The sequence below is a fragment of the Wolffia australiana genome, chromosome 4, assembly GCF_029677425.1.
Source record: "Wolffia australiana isolate 7733 chromosome 4, ASM2967742v1".
NCBI lineage: Eukaryota > Viridiplantae > Streptophyta > Magnoliopsida > Alismatales > Araceae > Wolffia > Wolffia australiana.
In genome coordinates, this window is record NC_135838.1 from 5,419,345 (window position 1) to 5,446,562 (window position 27,218).

General features: G+C 46.5%; 3 protein-coding genes, 1 long non-coding RNA gene and 2 pseudogenes across 10 annotated transcripts in view; 4 read left to right on the top strand and 2 right to left on the bottom strand.

Annotated features, from left to right (window-relative positions):
• SPI (BEACH-DOMAIN HOMOLOG A1) overlaps positions 1 to 3,126 on the top strand; it is a 29,119-nt gene extending 25,993 nt beyond the window's left edge. For all 4 annotated transcript variants that reach the window (XM_078573435.1, XM_078573437.1, XM_078573436.1 and 1 more), the window contains 2 exons: positions 987 to 1,133; positions 1,849 to 3,126. In XM_078573435.1, the coding sequence (XP_078429561.1) occupies positions 987 to 1,133; positions 1,849 to 2,979 (1,278 nt within the window). In that variant the 3' untranslated portion in view covers positions 2,980 to 3,126. The remainder of the gene's footprint in view (positions 1 to 986; positions 1,134 to 1,848) is intronic.
• Positions 3,127 to 3,154: 28 nt separating this feature from the next.
• On the top strand, positions 3,155 to 5,191 carry LOC144702078 (Pentatricopeptide repeat (PPR) superfamily protein). Its single transcript, XM_078573951.1, has one exon. The coding sequence runs from the start codon at positions 3,155 to 3,157 to the stop codon at positions 5,189 to 5,191; it is 2,037 nt and encodes a 678-aa protein (XP_078430077.1).
• Positions 5,192 to 5,241: 50 nt separating this feature from the next.
• LOC144701696 (pentatricopeptide repeat-containing protein At3g63370, chloroplastic-like) lies at positions 5,242 to 8,185 on the top strand. The gene has a single exon (XM_078573439.1). It carries the CDS (start codon positions 5,242 to 5,244, stop codon positions 7,618 to 7,620), a length of 2,379 nt encoding a protein of 792 aa, XP_078429565.1. The 3' UTR covers positions 7,621 to 8,185.
• Positions 7,681 to 11,046, bottom strand: LOC144701697 (meiotic recombination protein DMC1 homolog; annotated as a pseudogene). Its single transcript, XR_013581081.1, has 14 exons — positions 10,968 to 11,046; positions 10,782 to 10,855; positions 10,404 to 10,495; positions 10,252 to 10,323; positions 10,127 to 10,165; positions 9,995 to 10,052; positions 9,861 to 9,906; positions 9,745 to 9,790; positions 9,590 to 9,651; positions 9,430 to 9,496; positions 9,244 to 9,336; positions 9,096 to 9,164; positions 8,151 to 8,229; positions 7,681 to 8,063 (listed from the first exon to the last, which is right to left on the bottom strand). The product of XR_013581081.1 is annotated as a meiotic recombination protein DMC1 homolog (transcript).
• Positions 11,047 to 11,340: 294 nt separating this feature from the next.
• LOC144702592 (uncharacterized) lies at positions 11,341 to 12,855 on the top strand. 3 transcript variants are annotated; one of them, XR_013581266.1, is made up of 5 exons: positions 11,341 to 11,404; positions 11,772 to 11,834; positions 11,923 to 12,035; positions 12,259 to 12,401; positions 12,481 to 12,855. It is a non-coding gene; the product is annotated as an uncharacterized LOC144702592 (long non-coding RNA). The 3 variants fall into 3 exon arrangements; XR_013581268.1 differs by lacking the exon at positions 11,341 to 11,404 and adding an exon at positions 11,636 to 11,672; XR_013581267.1 differs by lacking the exon at positions 11,341 to 11,404 and adding an exon at positions 11,604 to 11,672 and having other exon boundaries at positions 11,772 to 12,035.
• Positions 12,856 to 13,315: 460 nt separating this feature from the next.
• LOC144702582 (ethylene-responsive transcription factor ERF017 pseudogene) lies at positions 13,316 to 14,075 on the bottom strand (annotated as a pseudogene).
• Between the last annotated feature and the right edge of the window lie 13,143 nt (positions 14,076 to 27,218).

Here is a 27,218-nt window from a genome sequence, read left to right on the forward strand (position 1 = left end):
CACCCCCTCATTTTTCTTCAGTTAATTATCTATTGATAAAGTACTTGGTGATAGTTCGGGTTCTCGGACGAAGGACAATCTGTCATCCATTTCGTCCCTTAATGTCATCCATCCTAACCTCATTACGGAATAGAGAATGGCATGTCCCGGACGGGACGGGTTGGACGTGACGGGACGAATGAGGGTCGGTGACGACGAGAATGTGAGGCCTAGTTCATCACATCTCCCGTCCCGACACACATCCCTGGGTTTTGACAAAACCTGCCAGCCACAATTTTATCACACATAATGGGTCTGGTATCTCTCTCTCTCTCCCTATTCTCTCTCTAGGTCTCTCGTTCTCTCAGTCTCCCTCTCCTTAATAAATCTGTCACCATCGTCATCTGTGACGGCCGTCCTGTCAAATCTCTCGCCTGAGACCCTCCATCACCGTCGGGTCACCCATCACCCATCGCCAATAATTCATCACTTCATCCGTCACCATCACGCCCTTCTAAAGCATCATCTGTCGCGCCTCAGGCTCCGTGACGAATGATGTTTGCCATTCCCTATGACAGAAACAAAAGGAAACGAAAAACCTACGTGCCTTCTGTTACATTACATGACTTAAAAACGTCAGTGAATGCTGGATAACAGAAGGGGACTGAACGGGATTTCGTTCAGTCATTCGTTTGGTTGAGCTTGGATGGAACAGGTAAAAGGGCGGGTTGATTAAAATTAGACTAAGTGGCATTTGGTGATGGGACGGACCGGCGTTTCGTTCAAAGGTCAGGAAGGATGACTGATGGAGGAATGTGGCTCCATCCCGTGCCGCTTGTTGTCCATCCATAATCCTTATCGGTCGCTTACTCTTTAAATTTAGCGCCATCCGTTCCGTCCAGTCTCTGGGACGGAAATGGCACGAGACTGTCGTTCCGTCCCTTCCCGTCCGTGCTCTTCCGTTTTCAATCAGAAAGCAGCTAACCGCGGCTTATTTTCTCGTCCAGGTTGGTGACGTGGCTTTGCCGCCGTGGGCCAAGGGCAGTGCGAGAGAGTTCATCAGGAAGCACCGCGAAGCGCTGGAGTCGGACTACGTCTCGGAGAATCTCCACCACTGGATCGACTTGATCTTCGGCTACAAGCAGCGGGGCAAGGTGAGAGATTTCCAATTATAGTGCAGGGACGTGGACGGGATGGTTTTTTCGTTCCAGGACGAAAAAATTGTCCCATCCGCAAGATTGGATGAAAACCGGGACGGAAATTCGTCTTGGGACAAATGGACGGGACGGTTTTCCTATTGTTGGACGAAAAAACTGTCCCGTCCGGAGGTCTCGCACGATGGACCGTAAGTGATGCATGAAAATCCGTCTGATTCGCTTCCAATGGTTGAGATCTTGCCATGTGGCATCGCTTAATCAATTCCTTGCCATTTTGCATCAAAGTCCCTGCTTTTTTTCGCGTGCTCAAATTGACGCCGCCCATATTTCCCTAGAGAACTTAGAAAAGTATATTAAAATTTTAAAACGTGATTGTTTTCGTCCGGGACGAGGGACGGGATGGTTTTTCTCCGGATGGGACTAAACTGGCAAAGTCGGGATGCAGACGGGGCGATTTTTCCGTCACGGGACGGAAAAACCATCCCGTCCGCATCCCTGCACTGATTCCGGACGTCGCACGAGACGATCTTAGGCCCGTCCTGTCCCGTTCATCGTCCACGTCACGGACAATCCGGGAGATATTTATAGAGATAGAGATAGAGATAGAGATAGAGATATATATAGAGAGATAGATATAGAAATAGAGATAGAGATAGAGACGGAAAACCCGGGGAGTTTTTCTGAAAACAAAAGTTGTTTTGTTTTTTCCCAGGCGGCGGAGGAGGCGGTGAACGTGTTCTACCACTACACGTACGAGGGGAGCGTGGACATCGACGCAGTGGCGGACCCGGCGATGAAGGCGTCCATCCTGGCCCAGATCAACCACTTCGGGCAGACGCCCAAGCAGCTCTTCTTCAAGCCCCACGCCAAACGCCGCAGCGACCGCCGCCCCCCCCCGCACCCTCTCCGCCACTGCGCCGACCTCAGCCCGTACGAGCTGCGCGCCGCCGGCTCGGGCGCGGCCGTCTCCCAGATCGTGGTCTCGGCCAGCGACAAGATCCTCCTGGCCGGGCCCAGCTCGCTGCTCAAGCCCGCCTCCTTCTCCACCTACCTCGCCTGGGGGTTCCCCGACCGCAGCCTCCGAGTCCTCTCCTACGACCAGGACCGCCTCCTCGCCACCCACGAGGGCCTCCACGGCGGTGACCAGATCCAGTGCGCCGCCGTCACCCTCGACGGCGCCACCCTCGCCACCGGCGCTGCCGACGGCGCCGTCGCGGTCTGGAAGATGGCCCGGGACGGCCCCAAATCCGGCCCGTCCCGGCTCCGGCTGGAGCAGGCCCTCTGCGCGCACACGGCCCGCATCGTCTGCCTCGCCATCAGCCAACCCTACTCGCTCATCGCGTCCGGCTCCGAGGACCGGACCGTCATCCTGTGGGACCTCAGCAGCCTCTCCTTCGTCAAGCAGCTGCCCGAGTTCCCCGCCCCGTTGACCGCTCTCCACGTCAACGACTTGACCGGCGACGTGGCCACCGCCGCCGGGGTCCTCCTCGCGGTCTGGAGCGTCAACGGGGACTGCCTCGCCGCGGTCAACGCCTCGCAGCTGCCGTCGGACTCCATCCTGTGCGTGTCCAGCGCCGTCTTCTCCGACTGGCAGGACACCAACTGGCTCGTCACTGGCCACCAGAGCGGCGCCGTCAAGGTTTGGATGATGGCCCACTCCCGCTCCGCCGCGTGTCCGCCCGGGGAGGACGGGCCATCCCCCGAGTACCGGCTGCTGCTCAAGAGGGTCCTCCGGGCCCACCAGCACCCAGTCACCGCCGTCCACGTCACCGCCGACCTCAAGCAGCTCTTGACCGGCGACGCCTCGGGCCGGCTCCTCTCCTGGGCTCTCCCCGAGGAGTAGCAGAGACGATATGTGGGCCGATTCGGCCCGCTTCCATTCAATTTTTTTTTCTCCTTTTTCTTTTTTTTTTTGGTTGTAAATACCCGGCGACGACGACAGAGTGCCGTCGACTGTTTCCTGTACAGCAAGCGACTTGATTCTTCTGGATCTTCTGCGGGTGATGGTGATGTGATGAATGTGGGCTCGGGGGAGGAGGTTCTGCAGCGGGGGCGGGGTTGGGGAGGGGGGATGGGGGGAGCTGCTCCAGCCCTTTGGGCTGGAGCAGCTGAGCCGGTCGCTGAACCGGGTCACGCCGGACCGGCTCTGCAAGCTGCTGGAGTTACCGTTGGACGCGGGCACCTCGGTGGAGCTGTTCCGGTGGGCGCGGACCCAGCCGGGGTACGCGCATTCGGCCGCCGCCTACCACGCCGTGGTCGACAAGCTCGGCCGGGCGGGGGACTTCAACGCCGTCTCCGCGCTCTTGGCGGAGTCCGCGGCCGAGGGGGTGGTTTTAAAGGAGCCCCTCTTCATCGTCCTGATGAAGTGGCTGGGGCGGCGCGGCCTCCCCGGCCGCGCCGCCCGGGTGCTCGACGAAATGCAGCCCCGGTTCAAGTGCCGGCCCACGTTCCGGTCCTACAACGTGGCCATGGACATACTCGCCTCGGCCGGGTGCCACGCGGCGGTCCCTCCGCTCTTCTTCCGGATGGTGAACGACGGGGCCAAGGCCACGACGTTCACCTTCGCGGTGGTGATCAGGGCGCTGTGCTGCTCCGTGCGGGTGGACTCGGCGTGCGCGCTGCTGAGGGAGATGGCGCGGCACGGGTGCGTGCCCGACGCGGTCATATACCGGACCCTGGTCCGGGCGCTAAGCCGGGGGGGCGGCGCGGCCCGGGCGGTGCGGTTGCTGGAGGAGATGATGCTCATGGGGTGGGACCCGGACGCGGAGACCTTCACGGACGCGGTGAGAGGGCTCTGCGAGTCGGGGGAGATCCGGGCCGCGGGGAGGCTGGTGGACCGGATGCTGGCCCGGGGCTGCGCGCCGACCGCGGCCACGTACGGCGCGCTGCTCCGCGGGCTTTGCCGGGCCGGGATGGTGGACGAGGCCGGCGCGCTGCTGGCCCGGGCCGTGCCGGCCCCGACCGCGGCCCAGTTCAACGCGGTGGTGCAGGGGTACGCGGCCCAGGGGCGGCTGCGAGAGGCGGAGCGGCTGGTCCGGGAGGGGATGGCGGCCGGCGGGTGCCGCCCCGACGCGTTCACCTTCAACATCCTGATTCACGGGCTGTGCCGGGCGGGCCGGCTCGGCTCGGCGTGGGCGCGGCTCCGGGAGATGCCCCGGCCCGACGTGGTCACCTACACGATCATGGTCCAGGCGCTGTGCCGCCGGGCGCGGTGGGAGGAGGCGGGGGAGGTTGTGGAGGAGATGCGTACCCGGGGGCTGAGCCTGAACGCCACCGGCTGGAACGTGGTCGTGGCGGGGCTGTGCAAGGCGGGCCGGGCCGGGGACGCGGTGGAGGTCGTCCGGAGAATGAAGCCGGCCCGGCCGGACATCGTGACCTTCAACTCGCTGATCCACGGGCTGTGCGAGGCGGGCCGGGTGGAGGAGGCCACGGGGCTGGCCCGGTCCTTGCTGGCCGAGGGCGTGGCGGCGAACGCGGTCACCTACAAGATCATGATCCGGTCACTGCTGCGGAGAGGGCGGTGGAGGGAGGCGCTGACCTGGGCCGAGGAGATGGCGGGCCGGGGCTGGGGCTTGGACGCGGCGGCCTGCAACGGACTGATGAGGGCGCTGTGCATGGGCGGCGACGTGGACCGAGCGCTGGCCGTGCTGGAGAGGATGGTCGGGGCGGGGGGCGCGGCGCCGAACCCGGCCTCGTATAATATCCTCATGGCGGGGCTGTGCAGGGCCGGGCGGGTCCACGCGGCGGTGGAGCTGCTGGGGGAGATGCTGCGACGGGGGTCGGCGCCGGACGTTGTCAGTTATAATACCGTCGTCGGGGGACTGTGCCGGGCGGGGCGGATGACGGAGGCCAAGGGACTGGTGGAGAGGCTCCACGTGGAGGGCCCGCTCCGGCCCGACGCGGTCACCTATAACACGCTGGTGAGCTGGCACTGCAAGGCCGGGGAGGTCCGCGAGGCCGTGGCCGTCCTGGAGACCGCGGTCGGCCGCGGGGTCTGCCCCAGCGCGCGGACGTGGCGAGTCCTCCTCAGCAACATCGTGGGAGACGATTCTTGACTTGATATTTCGAGGACTTTGGTGCATAAGTCTAACCTTTTGTCACTCGCATGCGGAAATCGGCGGCGGCGGCGGCTCTGGAGATATGCGCTTCGGAGAGGGCGCTGTCCGTCGGGCGGGAAATCCACGCCCGCGTTGTTACCCTTGGCTGGGCCGACGACGGGGGGGGATCCCTCGCGACCAAGCTCGCGTTCATGTACGGCAAGTGCGGGTGTACGTCTTCTGCGGAGCGGGTGTTCGAGGGAATTCCTCGTCCGAGCATCTTCGCCTGGAACGCGGTCTTGGGAGCCTACGCCTCGTCGGAGGGGCGGCAAGAGAAGGCGCTGAAGCTTTACGACGGCCTTCGCGCCGCCGGGGTGACCCCCGACGCCTGCACACTGGCCTCCGTAGTCAAGTCCTGCGCGGCGGGGGGCGATGTAGTGCGCGGGGCGGAGGCGCACGGGCTGGCCGTCAAGCTCGGCCACGCCACCGCTGCCGTCGTCCTCAACTCGCTCATCTCCATGTACGCCAAGTGCGGCCGCCTCGAGCCGGCGAGGCGGGTCTTCGAACTACTCCCCGAGAAGGAAGACCGCGTGTCCTGGAACGCCGTCGTAGCCGCCTGCGTGCAGAACGAGCGCTGGTCAGACGCCCTGGAATACTTCAAACAGATGCGGGAGTCTGGGCTGGGGCTCTGCTCTTTTACCGCGGTCAGCGTTCTCCAGGCCTGCAAGGCGCTCTCGCGGCTGGAGCTCGGGCGGGCGCTGCACGGAGGCCTCGCCAAGTCCGGGCAGAAGATGGAGATCTTCGTCGCCAACGCGATGCTCGTCATGTACGCCGGCTGCGGGGACATGGGCTCCTGCTTGCGGGCGTTCCGAGAGATGGGCCACAAGGACGTGGTGTCGTGGAACTCTGTGCTGTCCGGGTACCTCCTTAACGGGCTCCACCGCGATCTGCTGCTTCTTTTCCGGGAGATGGTGTTGGCGGGATGGGAACCGGATAAGGTCTCCGTGCTCTGCGCGGTTACCTCTCTGGGCCAGCTCGGGGAGGCCGGGAGAGGGAAGGAGGCCCATGGCTACGCCGTGAGGCGGGGGCTCGGCGGCGGCGCGGCGGTGGGGAACGCGCTCATCGACATGTACGGGCGGTGCGCCTGCACGGAAAAAGCCAGAAGGGTGTTCGATTCCATGGTGAAGAAGGATATGGTGACGTGGACGGGGATGGTAACGGCGTACCTGCATGGCCGCCGGGGGCGGGAAGCCGTGGGCGCTTTCAGGGGAGCGGTGGCGGCCGGCGAGGTGGTGGACTCGGTGATGATGGCGGCGACGGTGAGGGCTGCTACGCTCTGCGGCTTCCCGCGGCCGGTGGAGGAAGCCCACGCTTACGCTGTCCGGTGCGGTCTGGTGGACCTCGTGCTGGAGAACGTGCTCGTGGACGCGTACGGCGCCTGCGGGGAGACCGCCTACGCCGGGCGGGTGTTCTGGAAGATCGCGACCAAGGACGTGGTATCGTGGACCAGCGTCCTCAACGCCTGCAGCCGGGGCGGGGATGTGACGGAGGCCGTCAGATTCCTTTACTTCTTCGCGGTGTCCGGCGTCCGGCCGGATCCTGCGGCGGTGGTGAGCGCGCTGGCGGTGGTGGGAGAGCTGTCGAGCTTGAGGAAGGCGAGGGAGGTCCACGCCCATGCGGCGCGTGCGGGGCTCGCAGGGGACCCGGCCGTGGTCAACGCCCTTGCTGACGTGTACGCCCGGTGCGGGGACCTCGGCACGTGCCGGAAGCTCTTCGAGCGTGCGGAGGAGGACAAGGAGTTGGTCTTCTGGACAACTCTGATCGCCGCGAACGGAATGCACGGGAGGGGAGCCGAGGCGGTGGGTTTGTTCTCGGAGATGCGGGAGGCGGGCGTTGACCCGGACCATGTCTGCTTCTTGGCGGTCCTCCACGCTTGCAGTCATTCCGGGCTGGTTGACCAGGGCGTGGGCTTCTTGGAGATGATGGAGAGCGGCTACGGGCTGGAGCCGTGGCCGGAGCATTACGCCTGCGTGGTGGACATGCTCAGCCGGGCTGGGAAGGTGGAAGAAGCGTACGAGTTTCTTACCCGGAGGGCGGCCGGTCCGAGCCGGCAGGTCTGGTCTGCGCTGCTGGGCGGGTGCCGGGTTGAAGGCAGTGGCGAGGTGGGGAAGGTGGCCGCGGAGAGGCTGCTCGGGCTTGACTCGGGAAGGGCGGGGAGCTACGTGCTGGCGGCCAACGTCTCTGCCGCCGGGGGGAGATGGGGAGAAGCGGAGAAGTTGAGGGAGAGGATGAAGGCCAGTGGGCTGAGGAAGAGCCCCGCCTGCAGCTGGATCGAGTTGAGGGATGAAGTCCGTACCTTTGTGGCCGGGGATGGAGCTCACCCGGCAGAGATGACAACTTTTGATGAAGACCGTTTGCTGCTGCGAACGATCTCCAACAACCTGTAAAGTGCAAAGAGGGGGGCTACACGGAAGGCGTTTTGGCGTAATAAACCAGAGAGCATCGACACTGCGTGGGAAACAGCGTTTTGATCCTCAAGCGGGGGATAGACAGAGGGGGGATATGGCAGGGAAGCCAAGTAGAGAAATCAGTCCTTGGCGTCTGCTATGCCGCCGGGGGTTATCTGAAATACGTATGGCCGGTCAAGAGAAAGCATTTGGCGAGCGGATTAAGTCGAGGAAGCAAACGCGGAAAGAGAAAGAGTGAGTCGAAAGAAAGGATATCGCTTCGGCCTCGGGGAGGTTTGGAGCGTCGAAGATCTTGCATACGCGCTGCTCTCCTTTGCCCTTCCGGAACATCAGCCGGATGGTCGCCGCGTGCGCCAGCACGTGCCCGCCGGCCGGCTTTTTGGGGTCCGAGATGAAGACTCCGCCGCCGGGGTCCGCGATCACTGATAACATGGAAATCGGATTATTTTGCAGCGTCTCGGTAGATGATAAATTAGAGAGACTGGATCGTTTTTTTCCTTCATTCGAACCTTGATTGGTCATGTAAACAGCGACATTGAACTCCTCCGCGATCTTCGTCAGGCGAGAGAGCATCTGCGCCAGTTTTTGCTGCATGAGAACCCGCATTAGTCCTTGGTTCGCCAAAAAAAACACTAATGACAATAAATACATATAAAAAACCAATGTGTAAAAATAATCAAAATGAAAACTACTACACCATAAAATATTCAAATGGACAAAGACAAATATAAATTCCAACATTGAAAAAACAAAATGTTAAATACGATATAAAATAGACAAGATGAATTCCAATAACAAAAAATATTTAAAATCAAAATGTAAACTAGCGACATAACATAGACAAGAAGACAGATTAAAAAAAAATGTGAAATAAGAATTCCAACAATAAAGAAGTTGAATCCAAAAACCGAATTTAAGAACATTGTAAATCCCAATATTAAAAGAAAAATTTGGAATAAATCCCAGTATAATATAAATCCCTACATTAAAAAAATGTAAAATAAGAATTCCAACAATAAAGAAATTGAATCCAAAAACGAATTCAAAAACAAGAAAAGACAAAATGCACAAAAATAAAAACATAAATCAGTTTACAAAAACTAATCGGCAAAATAAAATAGAAACAAACCGGCAAAATAAAATAAAAATAGAACTGAATATAAATTAATGGAGCATAATAGAGAAATAAATCAAATATAAAATCAAGAAGTAAGTTTATTTGAAGTTAAATAAAATTATTAATAAATAAAATATTTTTGCAATAATTTTAATTTTGAAAAAAATAATTATTACAATTAAAAAGTAAAGTATTAATATTTAAAAACACAATTAAAAATGTTTAAAAGAAATTCATAAAAACAAAAAAATAAAAACAAACAAAAATTACAAAATATACATAGAAGTAAAGTACAAATATAAAGAGTATTCGGTTCACAGTATGGCGAGCTCTGTACCTGGCGTTCGGCGAGCTCCCCTCTGCCGCTGAAATCTACTCTGAACAGGGCAATGATGGAATCGACAATCTGGAAGAGGAAAACAAGGAAAAACTCTGAGAAGATGGGATGCGTATTCGCCCAGCCCGAATTAAAGTGGCGAATTTACCAGCAGCCTGAAGGGCTCCTCCGACATCTTGGCGGCGAGTCCGAGCAACAGATTATACTGGTGCTCGTACGTATACGCGCGCGCGTATATGATCTTCTCGCACCAGCACCAATAATGGAAAGATTCAATAAAGAAACTGCGGTCTGTAATCACCGGAAGTTTAACTTGATTCTAACCAGCTCTTACATTTTCTAGGACCGCTGCTGGATCCATGCCGAATCTCTCCGCGATCGGTACGATGCGATCTGGACGGCTGTAGCGCGGCAAAGATAATTACAGATTGGATAGAAATCAGTCTCGAAGGTTCTTCCCAGCGAGTGGGAGAAATTAGAGTAATAGCGCTTACAACGTCCCCTCGGTGTCGATATAAGCCACTTTACCGTTACCCCCCTTCATGTTGATAGGAAGCTGGGAATGATCGATTTTGAATGAAGGTAAATATTGAATCCGACGGAATGAATGAAAAAAAATAAATCAGAGTTATCGAAGCACTTCATGTACCTGCGTAGAGACGCAGAGAGTGTGGGCCAGTTGTGTTTTCCCTGTTCTTTTTGGGCAACAAAGAAGCATATGAATCGAGGAAGATTAATTACCGGATTGAAATGTTGCTCGCTTACCGAAATTCCCCAAATGCCTCCGTTATACAGAGCGTCTCGATTCCGCCTGCAAAAAATAATCAAAATTGGAGAAAAACGAGAGAAAATGTCGAAGAATACAATGCTACGTGTTTTAACGATCGGGAAGACGTTACCTCCAAGGAGTTCGTCCAGTGCTTGGCTACCTGTGGTAATTTTGACTACAGATTTCCGCTATAACAGAAACGAGCGAAAACTGTGAGATCCGCCCGATTCAAGCGATTTAAGCGCATTCATATGGCCATTACCTTCTGGAGAACGTCATTTCCCGTTATGTATCCGGTGTTCTGATTGTTAAAAGTACAATGAACGAGTGATATGATAATAACAAAGTGCTAATAAAAGTGATCTTACAAATTTGTCGAACACTTACGATAAGTTTATCCGCTGCTTCGCATATTTTGTCGACCTTAGCCTCCGATAATCCTTTGATCCCTGTCAGACTCTGAACAAAGCATAGCATCGGAAGACGTAAGTGAGTAAAACAATTCCGACGATCCTGCGCGACAATTTAAACTACTATACCTTCTTCGTATGCATCATCAAACCATTACATGTGTAGATCCCTGCATCCTGAAGTTTCTTGACGTCGCCGGCATTGATTCCCTGCGCGATTACTGACGAAAGTGCAGAGATGAAGCTCTTCCGTCTAAACTTTTAATTAAATCCTAAGTGAAACATGGAAAACAGTACTCGACGGTGAAAAGTCGACAAACATGAAGAAAAAAAAACAGAAAGAATTCTCTCTGATGAGACAGCAAAAATTTAATCTCGAATCAAAGATGCAACGCTCGGTGAGTTCCAGTCCAATTTTCCGCCAGAATCACGGTGCGACATCGAAATCTACTCATTCAAGCAGTTCGTTACAATACGACGAGCGCGTTGGCGGAGGACTAAGCTCACATTTGTCAATGGACTCGAAGCCGTCTTCGTCGTCCAAGTCCACGCCCTCAACGAGCTGAAGCTGCTCTTCAGGCCTGGATTTCGCAAAGAACAATTCAGATCAGAGGAATCAAAACATCTTACCATTCAGAAACAGTGATTCTTCGATGGAGAAATTTTCTCAGATCGAGCGGAGAGCGTCCATACTTCATATCTATCATCTCGCTGAGAGATCTGGCGCGGAGAGAGCTAACAAGCGAGAGAGAACGCTCGAATTCAATTTTAGAAATTTGGCGGGGAAACGATATCCCTTCGCTTGCCGTCGACACGCCTTTATATCGTCAGTTATAACCACCTCCTGGGGGTGCTGCGAATAAAAAGATTATTACCGGTATTTTACTAAAAGACGCTGCTAGCCGTCAGATCAGTGGACTTCTGTGGTCCCAGAATTTCCTCGTCGAATCAAAAAGTCTCATTAAAGAAAATAAAATTTAGACGAGGTCGAGACTCGAGAGACACATTATTTATGATTTATTTTCTGACTTGATTATACTGATAATTTGGAGCTATACAACGTTTCCGGTGACTGAAATCACCGGGCGTACATCCCTCTGAAGACTATCCATCAAGCACCTCTCAATTCGGTGAGTTTAACTGTCATTTTTTTTTGAAAGATGATCAGTTTCACGGGGATTAAAATTTTGTTTTCTCTTTACAATCGCGTAAAAATGACCGAGGACGACGCTAAAATCGTAGAATACTTGACTGATTTCTATCAGTTTAAGCATTTTTTGAGTATATAAGGGGCTGAGAATATCCAGAAACAAGCTTCTTATCCGTGACCGGAGGTCTTTTCACAGATTTCTTGGCAATAAGTTTAATGTCGGTTTCTTGAGGATTCGTGACTCTCTCGTGAGAAATAATTCTTCCTTGCACCGTTTTAGGCTTTGAAGATTTCTGATCCTAGTTTATCTTCTCTCTAATTATATTATCTTGACATTATGCTTGCAGGTTTCGTCCTCCTGAAATTGGATACCTCAAGAAGTTAGAAGAATTGGATGTTTCTTTTAATAAGTTAAAGAGTTTGCCTAACGATATCTCTGAGTTGATTTCTCTTAAACTATCGAAGGTTTCCAACAACAAATTAGTTTTTTGCCTTCAGGCGTCTCATGCTCGCCTAGATTGGAAGTATCGGGTTTGTCAAATAACAAATTGACTTCTCTCAAATTTCTTGAACTTTTTCCGAAGCATTCGCTACATTATCTAAATCTGCAGGTATGTCATGTTTATTCTAATTTATTTATTTGTTGGAAGGGTTCTTAATTATTTTCTAATTGTTTTTTATAATTTTACCCATTAGTATCTCCAGTTATTTGTTGATAGAAGTATAATTGAACCTGAAGGCTTACTTCAGAACTTTATCTTATAATTATCTTGATTACGCGGATTTTGTTATTCCCTTATCGCTCTTAAAATTTTTTGTTTGATTAAACCACAGCACAATAGAATTGGTATTTGTCGAGTTCCCCTGGATATGCTGCTATTTTGATGGAAACGAAAAGAATAAATCTGGAGACGATTCTTTTGTTGTTCCTTAACTAAAATGGGAATAAACCGACAATGCTGGCTGTTGTCACAGCGGTGAGATTTTGAATTACGATGTCTCTAATTATTTCATCTTTTAATGTGCCTGATTGGCTTCTTCTGGTGTCATACGCAGGCGTCTCCGGTACTTCTCCGACCTCATCAGACTCACATGTATTGAGTAGATTTAATTCTCTACGAAGAACAAAGAAGAAGTACACGCGTGCACGTCTCCTTGTTTAGCCACAAAGATTTTGAAATGCAGACTGATTTAATCACATATTAAAGATTAAGAATCTTTAATATGTGATTACAGTGAAAATGATGAAGAAATTGTGATTCCCTGATGATTAGTCAAGGGGGAAACTCCTGCTGTATTACTTCTGGAGAATCTTCTTTGACTGGAATCTCTGATGGTGAACCTACGGTTGAAAACTCCTCTAGCGCTCCACAGAAGCAAAATTCTCGGTGTAAAATAACTTCTTCATCGAAGGAATCTAAGCTATCCCTTGACAACCCAAAGAGAAAGTGCCACAAGCTCTTTGAGAGATGCTCCTGTTTATCTTGTAAGTATTGAGGAGTTATACTCGAAACGATGCCCAATAGGATTAATTATAAGATTAGTCTAGTAATAAAATGACACGTACGTTATACTCGTTAAGATATTTAGAAAATAGGATTAAATATAGGAAAGGATAGACGGCTAGGATTCAACATAGATAGGATAACAGATGGCCGGTTAGGATTCAATCCAATGTAGCCGTAATAACTTGTTCGAACAAACTATAATGTATATTGTCATAACATAAGCTACTATAAATAATAACCCATTTATATTTTCACGATTGCGGAATAACAACGATCTCAACGGTCTTCTTTCATGTTCGTTTGTGTTCTCCTCTTCTCCTCTCGTCTTCCCTCTCTCTCGTTCTTTCTTCTTTCTCTTCTCTGTTCGAGAAATACGAACCATCTCAACAGTAAGAAACTTCTATTTCATTTCGACGTGAAAAACGACTGATGCCGTAAAAAGAACGCCACTGAGTTGAGAGTGTTAGACAGGGCGACTGCATCGACAGCCAACGAGAGAGACCACATCACATGTCAACCCAATCCTAAAATTCCCACAGAGAGGTGAACTCGGGCTCTTCCACCATATAATCAGGCTGGCCCACGGGCGAAAAGAACTCCGTGCCGTAGAAACCGTCCACCGTGTCATAGAAACCGGGCCAACTGGGCTCCAAACCGGGCCCAGACTCGGGCCCAGGCCCAGGCCGGGACCCGGACCCGGACCCGGACCCAGCCGAGTCCAGAAACGACCAGTCCAGCGGGTCCTGCTCTTCCCCCCAAGATTCCGCCGGCGATTCCGCTGGGATCGGCTCGTTGGCGAATCGCGCCGCCACGGCCTGCACTTCCGCGGGCTGCAACGACTGACACGTGGGTATATCCGGGAGATGACGTGGAAAGTTGAACGCGCCGCCTTCTCTGCCACGTAGACACACCACGGCGGCGTCGAAGGCCCGCGCCGCCTTCTCCGGCGTGTCGTACGACCCGAGCCAGATCCGCTCCCTGCTATTGGGTAAGCGGATCTCGGATACCCACCTGCCCCACTTCCTCTTCCTCACCCCCTTGTACTTGCTCCTCCCATCTTCCCCCTTCTCCATCTCTCTCTCCTCTCTATCTCTCTCGCTATGCTATCTCTCTCTCCTAATGCACTTTTGAAGCTCTCCGAGGAGACCTGAGACTGCCTGGGGAGAGTGTAGAGGCGATATAGTGCCCCCCGACCGCGGGCCAGCTTGGATGGCCACGTCAACATGTCAACGCCAGCAGGGCACGCGGTCTGCCAGTGGGCGTTGACCCTTGTGTCGAGAAACGTGGCACTTTTGGTGGGCCCCCCGCGTCCGCGTGAGCAGTGATTGTTCGATAGTTGCCAGTTGCCTCTACGCGGACGGATAAAGTTCTTTATTGAAGGCGGAAAACCATGGTTTAAACCAAGTGTACGCCCGTGGAAATTTTGCAGATAACATGGAAATAGATTATAAATTAGTGAGATTGAATCGTTTTTTCCTTCATTCAAACCTTGATTGGTCATGTAAACAGCGACATTGAACTCCTTCGCGATCTTCGTCAGGCGAGAGAGCATCTGCGCCAGTTTTTGCTGCATGACGACCGGCATTAAATCTTGCTTTGCCAAAATAAATTAAACACGAATAATTATAAAAATACATAAAAACAAATGTAAGAATAATGAAAAAAAATACTAGTACACCATAAAAATATTCTAATGGATAAAGGCAAATATACTTTCCAATATTAAAAAACGAAATGTGAAATTCAATATAAAATAGACAAGATGAATTCCAATAAAAAAATGTAAACTAGTAAGATATAATAGACAAGAAGACAAGAAAACAAATTACAAAATAAAAAATTGAACGCAGAAAACTAATTCCAAAAAGGAAAAAAGACAAAATGCACAAAAACTTCCAACAATAGAAAACAAAAGTGAGTGAAATAAAGAGTGCAAGTTCTTAAGTAAAAAACAAGATGTAAAGAACAACTTACAGAAAATAAAATAAACAGTCAAATAAAATGTCCAAACTAATAAACTTTAAATCAATTTGAAAAAAACAAAACCAAGCAGCAAAATAAAATAAAAATAGAATTGACTTGTTGAGTACTCTTCCTCACATTCAATTGTCTCCGAATTCTAACTTTTCTTCAATAGTCTTCAAATTGACTTGAAAGCAATTCTCCTCCTGTATCTGTACGTGGAATTCTCAAAGCATGTCCACACATATTTTCATCCATAGCTTTGAATTCAATAAATTTATGAAATACATCTGATTTCTCTTTCAAAAAATAAACCCAGCACATCTTGTGTAATCATCAACAAATTGTAAGAAATACTTCCACTCAAAGATGAGGTTTTCATAGGACAACATACATCTGCTTGAACTAATTCCAAGGGTGCTCTTTCTCTCCATGGATACTCATTTGAAAATTTTATATTCTCCTGATTGCAATTGATTCAACCCTCATAAATATCATTTTCTTCAGACATAAACTGTACGCCATATACAAGATTTTGTTTACAAAAAATTTAATACCTTGAAATTCAAATGACTAAACCTCTTATGCCATAACCATGTATCATTCATCTTTTCTGAAATCATTGCATGATGAAGAAACTCTTCTATTTTCACAAGAAACATCCTCTTATCAATGCTTTTAATATACATAACTGGATTCTCCTTCATCTAGTTCTTAACAATACATGTATTTATGTTCACAATGAAATTTCATACCTTTTTCCATAAGTTTTCCCAAACTCAACAGGTTATGATGAAAATTTGGAACAAATATACGCCTTCCATCCTCTTCTTTGCTCCTAAAGTCTGAACTTCAATTGTACATTTTCCGTCAATCCTCACCTTCTATCCATCACCCCCTCTAACTTATCCTCTTGGTGTCTCATCAAATTTAACAAACACATCTCTGTTGAAAACCATATGATTGCTTCAAACTGAATCAATAAACCATAAATCTTTAAAATCAACTTAAGATGTGATGTTAGACATAAATGCATCATATTATTCAGCTTCCACATAACTGGCTTGATTATTTTGTTTTGAATAGCAGTATGCTTCAGTATGCCCAGATATCTTGCAATAGTTACACTGAATTCTTCTTTTTCCTTCTGGCTTTTCATTGACCTCGTCCTCTACTTAAACCTCTACCTCTAAAACTTCTTTTATATCCCCCAACGAATCCTCTTGTTTGATTGAAATAGTCTCCTTGCTGATTTTCTTGCATGCCTCCTCTTTTTTATCTTCATCTACCTCTTCCAATGTCAAATTGATTTGAGCGTGACAACATATCTTAATCTTCTCTTTCAGACAAATCAATATTAAATGATTCTTCAATTGATTTCTCTTTTGAACTGTTCATTCTGTATTCATGATCAATCCAAGAACTCATCAGATCATTATGAGTATATGTATCAAAATATTTTCATTCTTCAATTGTGATAACAACATGATCAAATTTTGTAGGTAAGCTTCATAGGATCTTCTCCACTATTTTCCTCTCTAAAAAATCTCCTTCATATCTGTTCATTTGATTCAAAATTAAAAAAACTTTAGTAAAATAGTCTTGGATAGATTCTTCAACTTCATAGATAAAGATTCAAACTCTCTCCTAAATGTTTATAATTTTACCATTGTCAGTTCACCACCTCCATGAAAATCTTTCTTCAAAATACAACAAGCATAATGTGCTGCAGTTGCCTCAGAAATCTTTGTAAACACTTTTTTCAGTAACATATTCTTGAATAATAAAAAAAGCCTTTGCATAATTTCTATTAAAGTCTCTAAATTAAGTTTTCTTATTGTCCTTCGGTATAAAACTATTTTCAAAAATTTCCCATAAATATTGACTTCCAAATAAAGACTTCATCTTAGAACTCCACATAAAATATTTTTCTCCATTAAATAGGGTTTCATTAATGTTAGAACCTTACCAGCGTGCTTTCCAAGTAGACATGGTTGTTCTGTTCTGTTCGTTTGAAACGAACAAAAAATTCGCACTATAGAACCATACAGGGCCTTGTTCTTTGTTCTGTTCTTTTAAAAAAAATGAAAAAAATTCGCACATTCACACAAAACTAGAACAAAATTCGCACAAAGCGGACAGAAGAATTGCACACGGGTCTGTGCGATGTTCTGTTTGATTTTGTTTTTGTTCTGTTTAGAAAACCGAACAGAACAAACAATTGGCACAAAAATAACAGAACGACCACATCTATTTCCCAGCAACTTAAAAGAAAAACTAAACAGAAAAAAACAAAATGCAACTCAACTTTAGCTTATAGTTGTAGGAAATCAATGGCCTGAATCTTTGAAGCTTTGCCCTTCTCTTCCACAATCCTTATGGAACACCAGCTCTGATACCAATCAGTTGGGGCTTGGGAACAAGTCTCACTCTTTCATTTTGATATGCAATACAACATCAACGCAGAAAATGGAAAATAGAAACCTTATTTATTTTCAAACTAGGTACATATATACAGGGACTTATGTTCCAACCGACATACTACTCATTAGAAAATTTAACATTACTAACTGTAAGGTTTGGTGTTTGCAGGCTTAGAGCTGTACTTATGAAGGTGCGCAAATGTTTATCTGTTTCTTGAATGCCTAATCTTGCCTAGTTCATATAAATTCACTGACAAATGATTTTAAACTTCAGTACTTGGGTGTCAGAGCAGATTCTCCAATTCATGTGAGCTGGTGACGGATTACTTAGACTTCTCGCCGCATGCTTGGAATGGTGTCTTAATCAAGAATGGATCTTCATCTACTCGCATGCTTGTTGGTGCATGTCATCCGGCTGGCATTCGAGAAGAGACAGATATAGAGTATTATTGCAGGTGGGTGTACAATGATTGTTTTCCTTTTTCTTATCAAGTTGTATCTATATCTGTTTCATTCCTTTTATGATATCCATAACAATCAGACATGAGTATGAGAAAAAGGAAAATGTAGGGGTGGTGATCAAATCAGATTGAATCCTCTGAGAGTCTGGATCATGGTATGATTGCTCGCAATCAGCCCATTGATCTGATCCGCTCTAGAGTGGATGATGGGGGACCATCTCGTCACCGACACCAAAGGAGACCAGCAGCCACACCGAGCATCACGAGCCGACGCCCGCAACCCGTCATTCAAGTACTCGGCTTAACGACGAGTCATCGAACGTTTTATCTTTCTTTTTTTATTTGCGCATTTGTAATTTTCTTTTTGAATTGTGGACGAGCCTATTCGTGTTTGGGCCTCGTCCTATGGTTCTCCTCACGAGAGGGTTCTTTCCCGTTTTGGCTCAATTGGGAATGCCCTGACCCTATATAAAGGAAGGCATGCCCAAGAAGCCAGACTTGGAGTTGATTGAATTTGAAAGTCCTTCAATTCGGCTCCCACCCTCCTCCCGCTGGGGAGTTTTATAATTTCTTAGCTTAGAGATCGTGGGACTACTTCTGCCACGCTTCCTGCCATGACAAGGAATACTGTGGAGGAACCGTCGCCGTCGCTCCCAAGCTGTTCTTGACAAATTGGATTCAAGAAAGTGCGTTCTTGAATTGGTTCTTGTCCAAGCATCTCCAAGAAGTTGTTTCTTGGTCGTATTCCCTTTGAATTACTTCGCACAATTGCCGTCAATGCCGCTGTGCTGCATCGCCGTGGACATCTCCACTAACGGTGCCGTTGCCAACATCTTACATCACCGCCGTCTCTTCTTGGTCGCCCTTCTGGGTTTTTCGGTCGTCATCTTTGTCAGAATTTCACACCAACCTAGGACGATCCACCCTGATTCATCGACCTCACACGCGCCATTCTCCTTCAGCATATCAGCGTACTCCTTCACCAGCACCTGCGCGCACGGCTCTCATGCACGGCTGTGCCCCCATATGTCATTCCAACTCACGCGCGACTCTTGCGCGTCTGTGGGTGCCATCTCGGCCATGCCCGCGCACCCTCCTGCCAGGACCGCGTGACAATCTCGCCCACGTCGGCATTCATCTGCCACTTGACTCACCACACGCCCCATACCCCCACAGGGGCACGCGTGTGGTCGTTGGCTTCTCCGGTTTGGACATTCCCATGAACAAGCAGATACATCCAAGTTCGACGATACGCTTGACAAGGTACTACCGTCATTCGCAATTCACCACGAGCAACGGGTATTAACCTATCAGGTACTACCATCTTCCCTTCATTCGTAGTTTGATTATCTCTTCCAGTGTCGTTCACGTGTGTTCCTATCGCATCCGAGAGTGCTTGCTTTGGCAGTACCGCTAGTCTTTACCAAGGAGGATTGGATGCCTTTGGGTAATTAATTTAACCCTTCATTTTTGTAGACGTCAAATTGGTCCAAATGGACATTGAGGAGTCTGATTGTGACCAATCAAACTCCATCAACCCAATTGATTGTTAGACTTAATCAGTACTGCTGCGTACTTATCATTGACTTTACAAACTTGCATCATTGATATCGCATCACTTGCTCGAAACCACTTCTTCTTGTGTTGTAACCCGTGATCGATCCCAACCGATTACGTGTTACATCAGTGGTGATCAATGGCAGATTGTCCAAGCAGCCAGTGAGTGAAATGGACTGTTTGGTCCACTCAAGCAATGTTGTATGATGGCTCAATGAATCTCCATCTCCCTCACACAACTAGAATATAACTGTTTTTTTATGTGATTTTACGTAACATTTCTTGGTTACCTCCATCAGGTATATGCCATTGACTCAGACGTACATTTCATTTTCTCTTGACAAAAATAATTCCGTTCTTGGACCTATCTCTTCCCTCCAAATTTCATCTCACGGTAGAGGTGGAGAGACTGGCGAATTAATGGGATGAAAATATGGCTCCCGTACCGCTACTGCAAAGGTTTGAGGCATTTCATTATGGAAGCAACTTTGATTATTGCCAAGTACGGAAGTTGGATAAACTTGAGTTGAGATGTCAATGGCATTGTTGACTTTGTCACGATGATATTGCAGATGTCCATCAGTCATCAACGATCAAAAAAATGTCAAACTCCTCATCAACATCTATGACAGTCGTTGATGCTGATGTTGACATTCATATTAATGGTTGATAAAACCTTGTTGTTCTCCCTAACTTGTCATTTTTTGTAGCTACGGAGTTAGGAGATATGTGGGAAACTGTAAGAAGATATTTGATTTTTGGTTCTGGGTGAAGTGAGGATGTTGAACGCCTTGAGAAATCACAAGTGCTCATCCGTGGGGGAAATTTATGGACACCATTTTTGTTTTAAGTTGGTAGCCTCATCCGTGGGGGAAGTCATGCCATATGCTACAATTGACGATCATAATAGAATATGGCAAGTTTTTATTACACATTGAACATCATGTTATTCAATATTTAGTTTCTAACCTTCAGAATTCATGCACGATTACATGAAGATTTAGTCTGAAATAGGAAAGAACTACGTTCTGGCAGACTTGGCATCGTGCATTGCCCAAAGTATTGTGTGTGCTTTGGTGGACGTTCATTCAAAGGGGATAATTCATAGTGTCGTAAAAAGTGAGAAAGTTCTGGTAATCTTGGTCTGAGCAATAAGAGTAAGCCCATCATCAAGCTCTGTGACTTTAACTGAGCTGTTCCTTTGTACTCCTTTTTGCATACATGTGTATCTCTGCATCTTGGCATCCATCCGCCTGATGCATGTGTTGGGACTCCATGTTGGATGTCCCCAGATGTTTTATCCACCATCCACAAGAGAGCCGTCTACAGATTGGTAATTTTCCTTTATCTGACTTATATATTTTCTCTTACCTAGTGCTTATTTGTATTTTCTATTTTTTTTAATTTTTATATAATTATATGTCTCTTTTAGTTTTTACATTTGTTTACTTTTAAGTTTCCAGGTTTTATTTTGAGTATTTAATTTTATGTTTATGCCTAATTTTTGTTTTGAATTTTATTTTTGGCTTCTTTAATTTGTCTTTTTTTGCAGGAGGTGGACATCTGGTCGTTTTGTTGTTTGATTTTGGAACTGCTTACTTTGAAAATTCCATTTGCAGGCTTGTCTGATTAGGAAGTCCAAGAGTGCATTCAGGTCAGGTTTTTTCCTAAATGTTTACTTTGTAGAGGGAAAATATTGATCTGACGAGGGATAGAAAGTTTCACAATAGAAATTGATGCGATGATCATGAATTTTCTCCCTATTTCAGAGGAAACAGCAACCGAAGCTTCCGACATGGATGAAAAACTTATCGTCATCTGATGGGTCAAGCTCATCAAGCCTTGTTCAGCATTATTCAGAGTTGGAAATAAAGATTTTGTTAACTCTGGTGAATTTATTTTATAAATGCACAAGCGGTGAGCTGTTGGACCACCCTACAACACGTCAAGTATACAATGCATTGTGCCGGGTCAGCCCTGTAGTTGATGAACTCTAATAAATGTGATGTGATTTCTTTGGGAGGAAATTCTATTTAACGCCACAAGCCTTAGATTCTGCCACTTTTTTATCCCCTTTGATTAAATTACAGGTTTAATAGGTGTAGCTTTTGCACATTGCTGATTTGACACTTCATTGACTCTCACCTTACAATAAAATTACTAAATTTAGTGTTCATCTTTGGTCACACTTTATTGGCTTTTCTTCATCATTTTAGCAAGCACAAGGTCGATTCTAATCAATCCCTCTATGTTCCCAGCCAAGCTATATGATTTTGTCTTTGAACTTGTGATCCCTGATGTATAATTTATGAAATGGCAATAGAAGATCACATATTTAATTATCATTACCAATTCTTCATCTTAATACAGTTTGAATGACTGATTTATGGTACTAATATAATCAATTAACCTAAGATTTTTGTGATACTTACACCATATTTACACCTTAAATCAATTTTAATGACTGATTTAGAATATTTTTTGCGCCAACTTATTCCAAAAGTGGAAAAATAATACAGTTGACCACTAAATAGTATGTAGGCAATAATGAAGAGAAGAAATAAGATAATCCAAATTTCAACATTTTTGTTGCAACGTTTCTTGTTGCTGAGCTAATTGGAAAGGTCACTTTAATTATTTTGTTCATACTTTATAGTTTTGTCATTAGATCTCATGGCCTTGTTTTGGATGGAAACAACAATGGCACCAAGCACAATCAAAATGGAAAGTGGGATGCACATTGTTGAAATGAGGAAGATATAGTGTTCCAACTAGCTAATAGAGCTTGATTGCCAAGAATAAAGAGAAAATAACATAAGAGAAGAAAATTTGCCTCACAATTTGGGATCCTAAGGACTGATTTATGATCCAGTATAATTTTTTCCAGGCCAAAAATGGACTATAGATAGTATGTATTCTTTAGAAAAATTGCAAATTTCTATCTAGAATGGTGTATTTGAATTGAGATTAGGCTTTGACAGTCCCAGTCCCATCCCAGTTTTTAGTCTGGTTTCAGTCTGATCTTGTCCATTTAGGAAAGGTCGCGTGGTGCGGTCTGAAAATTTGGACAGGTGTTTGAATTTTTTGGCCACACCAAACCCCTCGTGCAATATCTGGTCCAAATTTGTGCAGAAATTTACATTGCACTTCGCACAAATGAGAGAGAAGATAGGAGAGAAGGGGGTAGCGAGAGATATGTTATAAATAAAGAGAGAGAGCGTAAGAGAGAGCAAGAGAGAGGGGGAAAGAGAGGAGCGAGAGAGAGAGCGATGAGAGCGAGGCACGAGCGAAAGAAAAAAAACAGAGAGAAAGGAGTGAGATTGTGGGAGACGTAAAGAATTCTATGGGGAGAAGAGAAAGAAAGAGAGGAGTGAGACTGCCAGCGAGGGAAAGAAAACTATTGGAAGAAGAAGAGAGCGAGAGGAGTGTTGGGGATTTGTCAGCCCCCCCACCACGGGAATGCGGGAGAGGAGGGGCTTGACCAGACAAAGCCCCCCTCTAAGAGAGGGAGTGGGAATCGAGGCGCGCCCCTCCTTATCTTGTCCCTTTGTGAGAAAATGGCCCATTTGGGGCCCATTTCTCTGTTATTTAAAGGGGTGTTCATCCCCCTTAAACCCTAATCCGAACTCCAGCCGTCAAGGGTTTTTTCTGTTGTTTATTCTTCTTGTCTCTTCCTCCCTTCTCCTCTCTCTCTCCCTTGTTTTGTCTTCATCACTCCTTGGTGGTTACTCCCTTGGGTTGGGATTTGAAGGAGTTACTCTACTGCACCACACGAGAAGCTAGCGTCCTGCAACAAGAGTCTTGCACGTTGATGTCACGCCGGTGACGCAGCGAGGTTCTTGTTATTTTTTTTCTATATGCCGACATACTTATCTTGTCCGATTTGATTCTGCATTTCTACCATAGCATCTTGGGTTTGTACTTATTACATTCAACAAGTTGGTTGTTCAACAAGGAGCGAGAGATGGAAAGAATGCTATTGGGAGAAGATAGAGAGAGGAGCAAGACTGAGAGAGATGGAAAGAATGCTCTTGGGAGAAGGTAGAGAGAGGAGCGAGACTGAGAGAGATGGAAAGAAAGATATTGGGAGAAGAGAGAGAGATAGGGGAGAGATAGGGATAAAAGTTATCAGGAGAAGAGATAGGGAGAAGAGAGAAAGAGAGGAGCGAGAGAGAGGGAGAAAAAGATAGGAAGAAGAGAGAGTGAGAGAGAGGGAGAGAGGAGCAAGAGTTAGAGAAAAGCTGTGGGGAGAAGAGAGAGAGATAGAGAGAGAGAGAAAGGAGAGAGAGAGAGAGGGAGAAAAAGATAGGAAGAAGAGAGAGGGAGAGAGAGGGAGAAAGATATAGAGAGAAGAGAGAGGGAGAGAGGAGCAGGAGTTAGAGAAAAGCTGTAGGGAGAAGAGAGAGAGAGGAGCGAGAGTGAGAAAGAAAGCTATATGAGAAGATAGAGAGAGAGGAGCGAGAGTGACGGAGAACGCTGTAGGGAGAAGAGAGAGAGGATTAAGAGTGAGGGAGAAAGCTGTAGGTAGAAGAGAGAGAGAGAGAGAGAGGAGAGAGAGAGGGAGAAAGCTATGAGGAGAAGAGAGAGGAGAGCGAGAGAGGGAGAAAGGCTTAGGGAGAGAAGAGAGAGTGAAATAAAGAGAGAACAGTGAGACATCATGCCAGCTAGAAAATAAAGATTGATAGAGAGGGGGGGAAAAGATAGGCAATGAGTGAGCAAGAGAAGAATGATTAATAGAAGGAGAGAACAGCGAGGGAATAATTCTTTATTTAAAAGATTCCGACAGAATCACACATTTGCACTGCAGAGGCCTCGGTGCAGTGTGCGGTGCAAATTTTCTGGTGTGTGTTCGATGTGTGGTGCAAAATTTGAACCGGACCGCATACTGCAACAAAATTGCACCAGTTACACAAAAGGAGCTTCCATATGTCCACTCCAAGTTTGGTCCTGATCTGATCATGTCAACTATTCATTGGCAAAGTCAAAGATGTCAAATCAAAATAAAAATATTTGGCATGGACACGGTAAAAGGAATAATATATTGCTCAGAAATCTATAAAAGTTTATTATGGAAGATGCAAAATGAATAAAAGAAAAGATAATAAGAAAAAAAGAATAAAGGAAAAACAAAAGACGAACAAAGTGTTTGAAGAAGTGAAACTGAAAAACACTAAGGGGGCTTGAATCAGTTTCTGTATTCCTGTATTAACACTCATTGCTCTTCTTACTATGAGACAAAGTCTCTCCCCAGTTTGAGAACCAACCTACATGGGTCTGTAATCCAGCCAAAAGAAATCAATAAGACCCTGGACAATCTTTGGTAAAAAAAAAATCGTCTAAATTTCCGATTCAATATTGTAACAGGCCTTTCAGGACCTTATGGGTCAAATCCTCTTTTAAGCCTCTCCTTGATAATTCTTCCCGACCTTTGTGCTTCGACCAGAAATGTAAGTGCAGAAAATCCCTCGCTAACTGCAATATTTTACGTTTCAAAAGGTGTCTTTCAAAAATATGGTTGCTCCATTTCAGTAATATTTGTGTATGTAAATTCAAGTTTCATTAATATTGGAGATATCTATGTAGATGGTATTTAAGGTATTTCTGTAGATGAACTGCATATATCTCTGCAGCTGGCAAATTCAGAGAGCAATCAAGCTCTGAAATCAATTAATCTTCATTCATGACTCAGTAGCAGTATTGGGTCAATTGAACAATGCTTAGAATCCGATTCTTTCAGTTTTTGATATCAAAGTGAATTTAGCTTTTCAAGATGTAGTATCTTCTTCATGCTGTTTTCTCAACTTTTCCTCAAAAAGTAACTTACATACCTTTCTCATATTTTAAAAACAAGATAATACATCCAACAAAAATACTCTAAATAATGCATACATTCTACAGAATAATATCATAAACAACTAATCAATAACATCTCAACAGAAAGGTATATACAAATGAAGGAGAATGAAAATGAAACATAATAAAAAATAAGATAATATAAATAAAACCCAGACAAACAAGAAGAATATGAATAGTACAATGAAAAAGGATATGATGAAGAAAAAGAACAAGAGAATAAAAGAGAAGAAGATGATGATAAAAAGAAATGGAAATCAGAATAAGAATAAAAGATAAATAGAAGAAGAAAAATGAAGAAAGGAACATGGGACGAAGAATAAAAGGAAACAAGTAGAAAAAAAACTAGAAGAAAGGAAGATGGAATGAAGAATGAAACAAAAATGGAAAACTTCAAATGAATAATGCAAGAAAATAGAAGAACAAGAAGAGCAAAAGGATAAGATAAGAATAAAAATGAACAAAATGAGAAGAACAAGAAGAAGAATAAGAAAACAAAATTAAAATAAGGAGAATAAGAGAAGAAGAAAGAATAAAAGCAGAATATAAGAGAAAAATACAACAAGAAAAGAAGACCAACGGAAGGTGAAATAAATAATTAAATAAAAAATATAACAACAAAAAAATGAAAGGAAGATAAAAAAGAATAAGAAAACAAGCAGAAATGAAGACGAATGTTGGATGAAATAAGAATAAACAAAAAGTGAATAATAAGAATAGATGAATGGATGGTGAAAAGGAGAATAAAATAAAAACAGAAGTAAATAAAGAAGAATAAATGAGAGGAAGAGAAAAACAGAAGAAAAATAAAATAAGGATGGAAGATGAAAAGAAGACAGAAAAAGAGAAGAAGCATGAACAGAGGGTAGTGCAAGCCGGAGGGAGGAGAAGTACAATAGGGAGGAGGGATGAGCAGGGGTTGACCAAGAAATTTAAATTTGTCTTTTGTAAGTCAGTATCCTGTTCTAGTCTGGTTTGACCCTCAGACCAAAACTGGCCTGACTAGTCAATCCACCCTGAAATGGCAGGCTGACAGTCCTAGTACTGTCATGTTTTATCTGTCCTGGTCCAAATTGTCACACCCTTATTGTGTAGGGGTAGAGAGAGAGGAGATTTGGTTACAGGCTATCTATCAAACATCACATCATTGTCATCATCACAAAACATGTGACGGTTCACAATGATGAAACAATTGATGCATGTAGTCATTCAGTAAATACTTTAAATGAATGTAGTAATTCTGATGCCGGATGTCGTTGGTGACATTGTCCGGTCGCGTATCGAGATGATGCTCTGATACCAATTTTGATGTCGGACGTCGTCCAGTCGGTACCGAGGACGATGGCTCAGTACCTAGATATTGATATCGAACATCGACGGTGTCGTTGTCCGCCGGATAAACCCTAAATGGGTGGATGTAACCACGATGCAATGCGTGATTCGTCCTACGTGTCATACTTTCAGGCTCCGATTCGAGGAAGGCGCCAAGCTCCAAGCTAGGACGGGGTCACCGGATGACTGCGATGATGGCCTCTTGAACCTCGTTGGAGGGACGAAGACGATTACAGCGCCGAACAGAATCAATCCGCACGGGCTCGCACGTAACGGATGGATTCATCCTGCAGTGGTAAGCTGCTCAAATTCAAGTAGTTTTCTCTCATTTCCTTTCTCACCTATGTAGCTCAAGCGCGGTGGAGACAATAAAAAATATACTGCAAAAGGAAATATAACGAGCGAACAAGAGGACGGCGTACCACGTCGGCGATCAACTCATGGTGCAGAATCTTCGTCAAGTGCAACGGCCGGTGCTGGTAGCGGGCGGAGAGGAGCCGAAGAGAGTCGGCCTGGCTTGACTGGTGATAGTGCACAGGAGCGGATAGGAGGGTTGGAGTCAAGGAAGGAGGTGGAAGTGACCAACGGCGGCGACGCGACTCGTGCAAGTCTCTTAGGTCCGATGGAGCGGCCGTACAATAGTCGACTCGGGCGGAGACATTCACCAGGTGTGAGAGTTGATAGGTGACGCAGCCTTA

Coding starts and splice junctions, on each gene's coding strand:
- LOC144702078 (XM_078573951.1), top strand. CDS start 3,155: ATGTGGGCTCGGGGGAGGAGGTTCTGCAGCGGGGGCGGGGTTGGGGAG.
- LOC144701696 (XM_078573439.1), top strand. CDS start 5,242: ATGCGGAAATCGGCGGCGGCGGCGGCTCTGGAGATATGCGCTTCGGAG.